The sequence below is a fragment of the Mus musculus genome, chromosome 7, assembly GCF_000001635.26.
Source record: "Mus musculus strain C57BL/6J chromosome 7, GRCm38.p6 C57BL/6J".
In the NCBI taxonomy this organism is placed as follows: Eukaryota; Metazoa; Chordata; class Mammalia; order Rodentia; family Muridae; genus Mus; species Mus musculus.
The window spans coordinates 45,695,000-45,705,083 of NC_000073.6; the positions used below are offsets into that span (position 1 = coordinate 45,695,000).

The 10,084-nt window shown below is 52.5% G+C and overlaps 1 protein-coding gene across 4 annotated transcripts; it reads left to right on the forward strand.

Annotated features, from left to right (window-relative positions):
• Nucleotides 1-4,171: 4,171 nt before the first annotated feature.
• Car11 (carbonic anhydrase 11) lies at nt 4,172-9,688 on the forward strand. 4 transcript variants are annotated; one of them, NM_009800.4, is made up of 9 exons: nt 4,968-5,340; nt 5,427-5,501; nt 6,225-6,367; nt 7,435-7,620; nt 7,834-7,929; nt 8,063-8,135; nt 8,460-8,614; nt 8,714-8,879; nt 9,490-9,672. In NM_009800.4, exons 1-9 carry the CDS (start codon nt 5,274-5,276, stop codon nt 9,513-9,515), a joined length of 987 nt encoding a protein of 328 aa, NP_033930.1. In that variant the 5' UTR covers nt 4,968-5,273; the 3' UTR covers nt 9,516-9,672. The 4 variants fall into 4 exon arrangements, with proteins under 4 accessions (XP_006540651.1, NP_001355278.1, XP_006540652.1 ...); XM_006540588.3 differs by having other exon boundaries at nt 4,172-5,340; nt 8,714-9,617; NM_001368349.1 differs by lacking the exon at nt 5,427-5,501 and having other exon boundaries at nt 4,805-5,340; nt 9,490-9,688.
• The last annotated feature ends 396 nt before the right edge of the window (nt 9,689-10,084 follow it).

Genomic DNA, 10,084 nt, shown 5'->3' on the forward strand with positions numbered 1-10,084 from the left:
TGAAACCTATTAATCGACATTAAGGCTTTGGAACAGGCCTGGCCCAGAGCAAGCACCCTATGAGTTTCCTGTTACTATTTGAATACCCAGAGGCCTCCCTTTCTCTGTGAGCACGCTGATGGGAAGATCTTGCTAGGATACAGAGGTAGTGGGCGTTGAGGGCAGGGGGAGAGGGTTAAGGAAGTTCACAGGGGTTGTGGGAACCACCCAAGCTGCGGGAGCTCCTCCCACCCAAGAGCCTGCGTGTAGAAGATGAAAGCCCAGAGCAGAGAGCCTTATGTGTTCCTTGTGACTCAAACTTTGTTTCTAGCAGCCGAAGCAAATTGGTGTGAAATCCACATCTGTACCACTTGCCGACCAGGCCCTTCCCTTCCCTCCCCTCCCCTCCTCACCCCTCCCCTCCCCTCCCCTCCCCTCCAGATGTCAGCCCTGCCTGTCCCTGCACAGTAATAGGGGTGGCACAGGTGGCCACCAGACCTCAAAGAAGACAAATTCTGTTCACCTCACCAGCTAGACAAATGACTTCATGGTGTGTGTGGGGGGGGGGGGCAGGGGGTGGGGGTGATCTCCTGAAGTCTTTATTTGTTCATGGTGTATGTGTGGGGGTGGGCGGAATCTCCTGAAGTCTGTATTTGTTCCAGTAGGAATTTGCCCACAAGGAAGGGGCAAGAAAGGCAACTCCAGATGAAGCGAAAGGTTTCTGGAAAGATCCAGAAACAGGCTGGGCTGGAGCTCAACTTGGTAGCGTTAGCGTGCATGTGGCTCTGGGTTTGGTCCCCCACAAGCCCACTGTAAACCAGGTATAGTGGTAAATGCCTATCAGCCCAGCATTGAAGAGCTACAAAGCAGGAGGACCAGAGGTTCATTTTTAGCTACATAATGAGTTAGATATAATAATGGGCTACCAGAGATCCTATCTCAAAAACAACAGCAAAAGTCCAGAGGCTAAAGGCCTAGTGTAGCAGAGAGATTCAAGCAAGGTCTGTTTTACTCCTGTAATCTCAGCACTTGGAAGGCTGGAGCAGAAAAGGCTGCAGTTGGAGCTGGAGGCTAGCCTGCACTATACAGGGAAACCTTGTCTCAAAACACTATTTTTCACTGTACTATATGGCTTAAGAAAACAAACACTTGGGCCACAGAGATGGTTCAGTGATTGACTGCTCTGACTGCTCTTCCAGAGGTCCTGAGTTCAAATCCCAGCAACCACATAATGTCTCACAATCATCTGTAATGGGATCCAATGCCCTCTTCAGGTGTGTCTGAAGACAGCTACGGTGTATTCATAGAAAACAAACAAATAAATCTTAAAAACAAAACAAAACAAAACAGAAGCCTGTGAAGACAGAGGCAGATACTGGAATTAGATGGCCACAAGTCAGGAGTCATGGGTATCCCCAAACTCTGGAAGAGGCAGGATGACTCTTACTAACACCACAGTGGGATCCTACCAACACCCTGATTTTCAATTTTAAATCCTAGAATGTCAAGTGGCCCACCCCTTTAATTTCAGTACCCCAGAGACAGAGGCAAGCAATCTCTGAGTTTTGGGTTTTGTTTTTGTTTTGTTTTGTTGGTTTGGTTTGGTTTGGTGGTTTGGTTTGGTTTTTGTTTTTTTTTTTTTTTTTTTCTTTCTTCCGAGACAGGGTTTCTCTGTTTAGCCCTGGCTGTCCCAGAACTCATTCTGTAGACCAGGCTGGCCTCGAACTCAGAGATTATGCTGGGCAGTGGTGGCGCATGCCTTTAATCCCAGCACTTGGGAGGCAGAGGCAGGCAAATTTCTGAGTTTGAGGCCAGCCTGGTCTACAGAGTGAGTTCCAGGACAGCCAGGGCTACACAGAGAAACCCTGTCTCGAAAAAAACAAAAAAAACAAAAACAAAAAACCAACAACCCAAAACTCAGAGATTGCTTGCCTCTGTCTCTGGGGTACTGAAATTAAAGGGGTGGGCCACTTCACATTCTAGAATTTAAAATTGAAAATTGCCGGGCGTGGTGGTGCACACCTTTGATCCCAGCACTCGGAAGGCAGAGGCAAGCAGATTTCTGAGTTCGAGGCCAGCCTGGTCTACAGAGTGAGTTCCAGGACAGCCAGGACAGAGAAACCCTGTCTCGAAAAAACAAAAGAACAAAACAAACAAACAAACAAACAAAAATTGAAAATCAGGGTGTTGGTAGGATCACACTATGGTGTTAATAAGAGTCATCCTGCCTCTTCCAGAATTTGGGGATACCCATGACTCCTGGCTTGTGGCTATCTAATTCCAGTATCTGCCTCTGTCTTCACAGGCTTCTGGGTTTTTTTTTTTGTTGTTGTTGTTGTTGTTTGTTTTGTTTGTTTGTTTAAGGTTTATTTGTTTGTTTCCTATGAATACACTGTAGCTGTCTTCAGACACCAGAAGAGGGCATCAGATTCCATTACAGATGGTTGTGAGCCACCATGTGGTTTCTGGGATTTGAACTCAGGACCTCTGGGAGAGCAGTCAGTGCTCTTACCCACTGAGCCATCTATCTCTCCCTCTCCCACCCTCCCACCCTCACCCCCACCCCTGGCTTCTGTCTTGAATCTTCCTGTCTTGGCTGTCAAGGGTAGTCATTCTTTGATGGAGGCCCATCCTAACAATGAAGAGTGACTTCATCTTAAATGATACCTCAGGGGCTGGTGAGATGGCTCAGTGGGTAAGAGCACCCGACTGCTCTTCCGAAGGTCCGGAATTCAAATCCCAGCAACCACATGGTGGCTCACAACCATCTGTAAGAAGATCTGACGCCCTCTTCTGGAGTGTCTGAAGACAGCTACAGTGTACTTACATATAATAAATAAATAAATCTTAAAAAAAAAATGATACCTCAGAACGGTGGCGCAGGATTGTCACCTCATCTACTCGGAACATAGAGGATAGAAACTTCAAGGCTTCCCTGAACTAGAATGAGATCAAGTTCTGTCTAACTTACACAGTGAGAATCTGCCAAAAGGAAAAGTTACAGGAGGTCTGGTGATGTACCTACTCTGTAGACTGCTAATCTAGAATTTCCTGGTCAGGCCCTGGGGATCTGGCTTGGCAGTGGAGCACATGCCTAGAATCCCCCAGTGAGGGGTGGGGGCGTGGCTCAGCTATAGATTGTTTGCCTGGCATATGTAAAGCCTTGGGTTCATCCTCAATGGTGGGGGAAACCAAACAACACCTTAACCACACAAGCTAAGCTGGGCGTGGTGGCGCACGCCTTTGATCCCAGCACTCGGGAGGCAGAGGCAGGCGGATTTCTGAGTTCGAGGCCAGCCTGGTCTACAAAGTGAGCTCCAGGACAGCCAGGGCTATACAGAGAAACCCTGTCTCGAAAAACCAAAAAAAAAAAAAAAAAAAACACACAAGCTAAGACCTCATCAAATAAAGCCCACTCCTGAGTTCCAGGGGATGTCTTGTTTTAGGAGCAGAGTGGACACTAGTCAGTCCCCTACAGAAGGTGCTGCTCCTTCTGACCCCTAACTCTACCTGTGGAACAGGACTGATGCTGACCCCACATGCTGAGCAGCTTCGGGGCTGAGAGAAGCCCACATAGCGGGATCTCTCTGTCAGTGCCCTGTGCTTCCTCCCTCTTCCCTGCTGCTCCCTGTACTCCTTTCTTGTGCTGCCTTGCTTTTGGAGACATGATGGTTTCCAACATGAGCTTCTCCAACTCACCACATCTGCCTGCCTGCCTCCCTCTGTCCTCGGTGCTCTCCTCAAGTCATTTGGTCTGTGACTAGGCCCTCTCCTCTGCCTGGGCTTCTGTCCTTCTGTCTTGCTCTGTGCATGAGCAACTCTGTATATGGGGCCCCTTCTGTGAGGCTCCAGGTCTCCTTCTCTGTTCTTTTATACTTGGTGTTTGTGTATCTTTGGGTCTCTGTCTGCCCTCCATTTCCTGCCTAAATGATCTTTCTCTCTCTATTCTGTGCCTTGGTATCTCCCGATGTGTCTCTGTATCTGCATTTATTCCACTCCGTCTTCATCCTTCTTGCTGGCCCACCTGGCTCCTCTAATCCCATGGGTGGGTCTCCTTGTGTCTATCTCTACTGTATTTCTTGGTGGTTGCCTCTCTCCACCTCTCTGTCCTTCTGTGACTTATTCATTCTTTTTTTTTTTTTTTTTCCTGTGAGCTGTTAGTTGTTTTGTTCAGACAAGGTCTTACTGTGTAGCACAGGATGGCTTCCAATCAGCCTCCTGCATGCAGGGATGGGAAGTGAGAACCACCATGCTCCCTCTATGTAGTTATGCCTTTGTCTCTTTTTCTATGACCCGACATCATGCTTTTTAGTCTCTATCTCTCTTTCCTTTCTGCATAGCATCTTGCTCGCTTGTCTCTAAGCACTCTCTCTGTGTCTCTGTGACTCTGTAATGTGTCTCTTTATTTGTCTCTCCTTCTTGCCCAGCCCTGACCATAAAGTCTCCCTGTGTCTATTTCTGTCTTTCCCTGCCACTTGACATCTTGCTCCCCCTGGTCCCCTTTCAGGGCACCTTGTCCCTCCTTCCCAGCATCAGCTCACCTCCAGCCTTCTCACCCTCCAGTCCCGCAAGCCTCTGCCTCCCCGTCCTGACCAGCTGGTTTTCTGCACGCCAGGCCCCTAGCGCCCGGTCCTTTCTAGCCTTGGCACCTGGAGCTGGGGGCCTCGGGCTCCGTCGGCTACACTGCACCTCCCTTTCCAGGGCTGGGCCCAGGGGTGCGGCCCTTTCTACTGCGGAGACCCCCCAACCAAACATCAAACCAGTGGGAGCAAGTGGGTGGGGAAGAGGGAAGCAGGACCAGAGGTGATGGAAGAGGGGGTGGGGAAGAAGACGAGAGGAGGTGGAGATGGAAAGAGGGAGAGGCAGCGCAGGGTGAGGGAGGAGGTGAGATAGAAGGAAGAAGGGAAGGCAGAGTCGAATAGGGAGGAGGAAGAGGACAGAGGGAAGAAGAGAAGGCAGGGTGAGGGAGGAGGCGGAGGGAGAGGAGCGCACGCGGCGAGTGCGCGGCCGGGTTCGCTGGTTGAGAGCGAAGAAGGGGTGTGCATTGGCACCGAGAGGGACCCGGGGCCGGCGAGGGCGATCGCAGCTTCGGGAGGTAGAGCGAGTGCAGGGAGCGGGCCCAGGCGGGCGGAGGAGTGAGCGTCAAACGGGCTCTGGGGTACACGGTCCCAGCCCCTGTATCCCGGGAGCTGGGGCTCCCGTTCTGGTGACAGCCAGGCTGGAAGTCCCAAGAGGAGGGGAGGGAAGAGCTAGGGGGTCGGGCGCTGGGAAAGGGTCGCTCCGAGGCCTCTTGGATGGGGGGTGCCGCTCGCCTGAGCGCCCCTCAAGCGCTGGTACTCTGGGCCGCACTGGGAGCGGCAGGTAAGACCTGGGGGTCCTGGCAGCATCCTCTGAGGGAGGGACAGGGTGGGGTGCCTAGGAGAGGGATGCAGCTGCTCTCTTCCCAGCTCACATCGGACCTGCACCTGATCCCGAGGACTGGTGGAGCTACAAGGAGAATCTCCAGGGAAACTTCGTGCCAGGTGCAAACAGGGTGGAGACCCAGAGCCCGACCCCATATCCCTAGGCGCCGTTTTTCCTAGGCTCAGGAGTCTGGGTCCTCGATCTTCTCATCTTCCATAGGACCAAAGCTCCCAGCCCCTGCCTTCTTCCCTCAGGAGTGGGGCCCAGCCTCTGAACCTCAGCGGCTCACCATGGGACATTATACATGCGCATTTCAAGTAGTGAGTGGGAGTGAGTGCAAGGAAAGTGTGGGGGTGGAGAAATGTGTGTGTTTGCAGCCATAGACAGGTCCTATTCCTGCTGGAAGGCACACACTCGGTAGCTCGGGTCCCTGTCCCGCCCCCTCGCCCGGGGCTTCGAAGTCCTCTTTTATAACTCTTCTCCCCTAATATTCTTATCCAGCTGTGGGACCTGGGAGACTAAAAGAACTACAACTCCCATGGGGCTACGGGGCAGGCCGGAGATTGATGAGTTGTTTTCACCCCTGAGGCTTACTGGGAGTTGTAGTTCTGTTTTCACATAGCCCTTTTAAAGATGGGAACAAGGCTTGGAGCAGTTATGAGCTCCTAGGAAGGGATTCCAAAATTCTTCGAGGAATCAGGATTCTGGCTCTCATGTTCTTTCTCTCTTAGACCCAAAGCTCCTGATTTCCTCCCTCGTTTTCTTCCTTCAGCTGGGGTTATCCCTGCCCCAATCCACACAGCAGGTCCTGCCTGGAATCCAGCCTATTTCTGTTCCCATAGGGCCTCCCTTCTGGGGCCTGGTGAACGCTGCCTGGAGCCTGTGCGCTGTGGGGAAGCGGCAGAGCCCCGTGGATGTGGAGCTGAAGCGGGTTCTTTATGACCCTTTTCTGCCCCCGCTCAGACTCAGCACCGGGGGAGAGAAGGTAAGCTTTGCAGTGGGGCGGGTCTAAGCAGAGGGGACCTGGGCTGAGGTGGATGGCGAACCATGGGGAATAAATAGTTACTCTCTGAAGATCACCCGGCCTGCCCTTTCCCACTGCTTTCCTCAGCTTCCCAATGTCTACCCAAGCAGTGAAAACAGAAGACAACTCATGCCAAGCATTGAAAAGACTAAACAAACCCACTCATCTTCACAATAACCTACTATCTTTTTAGCTTTCTTTTATGGACCAGAGAGTTTATGTTACTTGCCTGGGGTCACACAGCCATCCGGCCAAGTGACATGGTCTCAGTGTCTGTACTCAGGAAGCTCTCTGCAGTACCCATTTCTGTAGAAGCGCTGGCACCATGAGCCAGAAGCCCCAGCGTCATTTTCTCCGCCGTACCCCAGTGCCTCAGGCCGGCTTTCTCACTAGGCTCGCGGGGTCCTGTCCACCATTGTCCTCTCCCATCCGGTCCTCCTGCTCGGCCTTCAGCTCTGTGTCCTGCAGTCCAGCCAACCAAAGCCCCCCACCCCCTTGTGGAGTTCACCATCATCCCTACCACCCAAAGACTGAGGCAGGGGGAGGGACGATTCAAAGCCTCCCTGTCTCAAAAAGCCAACAACAACAACAACATAAACTATGGCAAATCCCCATAACTGCCCACGAGACCTCAAATCGGGGCTAGGAGTATTTTTTTGTTTGTTTTTCTTTTTTCTTTCTTTTTTTTTTTTTTGTTGTTGTTGTTGTTTGAGACAGGGTTTCTCTGTATAGCCCTGGCTGTCCTGGAACTCACTTTGTAGACCAGGCTAGCCTTGAACTCAGAAATTCGCCTGCCTCTGCCTCCCAAGTGCTGGGATTAAAGGTGTGTGCCACCACTGCCCGGCAGTTCAGTACTTGTTAACTGAATTAAGACACCAGTGTTAAGCACCTCAAAAGATATGGTCTGAGCCTGGGGAGTAGCTGATGCCCAAGCTATATTAGATAATCGTTGGACTTGGGGAATAAGAGTGGAGGATGGGAGAGGTTCCTCTCCCTGTGTCCCCCAATAGTTTATACCTCTCCTGCAGCTCCGGGGAACCTTGTACAACACTGGCCGCCATGTCTCCTTCCTACCTGCATCCCGACCTGTGGTCAACGTGTCTGGGGGTCCCCTTCTTTATAGCCACCGACTCAGTGAACTGCGCCTGCTATTTGGAGCTCGAGATGGTGCCGGCTCTGAACACCAGATCAACCATGAAGGCTTCTCCGCTGAGGTGGTGACCCCTCACCTGACCCTCCAACACTAGATCACCCTGGTTTCTTAGCTTATGCTTCAACCCATCCTGCTACTCAGGGCCGCCTCTCCCTACCCTAAGTACTAATTCCTGGTGCGGTTCTGGACACCAAAGCCCTGAGAGTTGAAACCATCTATCGTCTCTGAATCTTCCGCTAAGAAACCCTTCTCTGTGCCTCCTCTTCCACCCCAGGTGCAGCTAATCCACTTCAACCAAGAACTCTATGGGAACCTCAGTGCTGCCTCAAGGGGCCCCAACGGCCTGGCCATTCTCAGCCTCTTTGTCAATGTGAGGGAGGCAAGGAGGGCAACTGGCTTCCAGGGTGTGAGGGACAGGGAGGCTGGGAGGCTAGCCTGGGGTGGTGGGTCTTTGTGGAGCAGGTCTGGGCTGCCGTCTCCCTCGCCTCGTGCCTCCTGCGTAGGTGGCTGGCAGTTCCAACCCATTCCTCAGTCGCCTCCTCAACCGGGACACTATCACCCGAATCTCCTACAAAAGTAAGTCCCCCAAGCTAGGGGTGGCGTCCCCAGTTCCTAGGAAGGCTGAGGAAGGAGGGTGGGCTACAGAGTAAGTTCAAGGTCAGCCTGGGCTACTTAGCAAGAGCCAGGGTGACAACAGAAAGGGAAGAGTGGTTGGAGATGATGCAGCTTGGTCACGAGCGCCTGGTCAGAATCTCCCGGTGAGGGGCTGGGGGCCTGGTGCAGTGGTACCTGCCTAGCATGTCCGAAGCCTTACATTCAGTCTCCATACGACAACAGACATAACTAAGTCCCTGTGCATTATCTGGGACCCCCTTTTACGCTGACTTGATGTCTGCGCAGATGATGCCTACTTTCTTCAAGACCTGAGCCTGGAGCTCCTGTTCCCAGAATCCTTCGGCTTCATCACCTATCAGGGATCTCTCAGCACTCCTCCGTGCTCTGAGACTGTCACCTGGATCCTCATCGACAGGGCTCTCAATATTACCTCCCTCCAGGTGACTGACACCCCCACCCCCCCCCACCCCCGTGTGTGCATGCTACTCCTGTCCTGAGCACCACCCCGGTCCACTCACCCGTGGTTTCTCTTGAGGCAGATGCACTCCCTGAGACTCCTGAGCCAGAATCCCCCCTCCCAGATCTTCCAGAGCCTCAGTGGTAATGGCCGGCCCTTGCAGCCCCTGGCCCACAGAGCCTTGAGGGGCAACAGGGACCCCCGGCATCCCGAGAGGCGCTGCCGAGGCCCCAACTACCGCCTGCATGGTATGCTTAGTGTGTCCCCTCCTTCTCCACGTCCTGATAGTCTGCACTTATTCCCAGTGGTTGTCTCAGTGTGATACATCCCTTGTCCTTTCTCACCTCTCCATATGGAACAGCCTGCTGCAGCCCACCCCTCTTTGCAGCTTAGTCTAAGGCCTGACACCCTGTTTTCCTTGTGGTACAATTACATACTGGTCCATGCCCTCTGCCTACTGTTACTTGCCAAGATGGTACGGTCCAGGTCACCTGTTTACAAATGGTATGACCCTACTTAGAGCTGTAGTCTTTCTGCTATTCCCTTTCTGAGAATCAGCGTGGTACAATCCCTCTGTCTTTCTTACTGCCACTGTGGCTCGGCCCCGGGAAATCGGTTAGTTTCTTGTCTGGTTTCTCAACATGGTACAGCCCAGAAGACCATATCCTCTCCATGTACCTTTATGCAAACCAGCCTATTCTGCACGTCCCATGTGGCCTTCTTCCCTCCCTACATGGTCTGGTCCAGGAGCTGATCATTCCCCCAACTTGGTATATTCCATTCCCCCTTAGCAGCCTGACTAGTAGAGTCCTATGTGCTCAGCTCCCACACCCCTCAAGCCGGTGCTTCCCTTTGCAGTGGACGGTGGTCCTCACGGTCGCTGAGACTCCCCAACGAGGATTACGCCCGCCTGTTCTGAGTTTCCTCACCAGGGGAGGGGATTCACCCCAAAACAAAGCTATTAAAAGGACTGAATGTTTCCGGTTTCTCGGTGGTTTATCAGTCGCGATTGAGGAACATCTAGATATTAAAAAAAAAAAATCCTTCCCGAAGCCCACTTCTTTCTGCCTTAATCTGCTCTAATTGATGTTCTGCTTTTTTTCCTCAATGAGTCTGTGAACACTCGGCTCCTTTAAGAGGTACCCCTCTTGCCCCACACCCGCATCCGATAGCACGCGCAAAGCCATGTGCTTCCCCCTTCTTCCTGCCTCATTGGCCCGAAGTGGGTCACGGTCCCGCCTCCAGCGCCTCCTCCCATTGGCCAAATATAGGTCAGTGTCCCGCCTTCTTCCAAAAGGCGAGGCAACTACACAAGTTCAGCCCCTCACGCGCCTCCAGGGTCTTGGCATATCCCTTCATCTCATTGGCTGAGCGTCTCAAGGGCTCGAGACGTGATTGGTTCTTGCCAGAAGCCGGAGGAAGGCACGCGGCTGGGGTGCATGGCCCAAGTGGA

What these genes read in the sequence shown, in the direction of transcription:
- Car11 (XM_006540588.3), top strand. Translation starts at nt 5,274, where the DNA reads ATGGGGGGTGCCGCTCGCCTGAGCGCCCCTCAAGCGCTGGTACTCTGG. An exon ending in GGCCGCACTGGGAGCGGCAG is followed by an intron (nt 5,341 to 5,426) that starts GTAAGACCTGGG and finishes CTCTCTTCCCAG; the next exon opens with CTCACATCGGACCTGCACCT. An exon ending in TCAGCACCGGGGGAGAGAAG is followed by an intron (nt 6,368 to 7,434) that starts GTAAGCTTTGCA and finishes CCTCTCCTGCAG; the next exon opens with CTCCGGGGAACCTTGTACAA.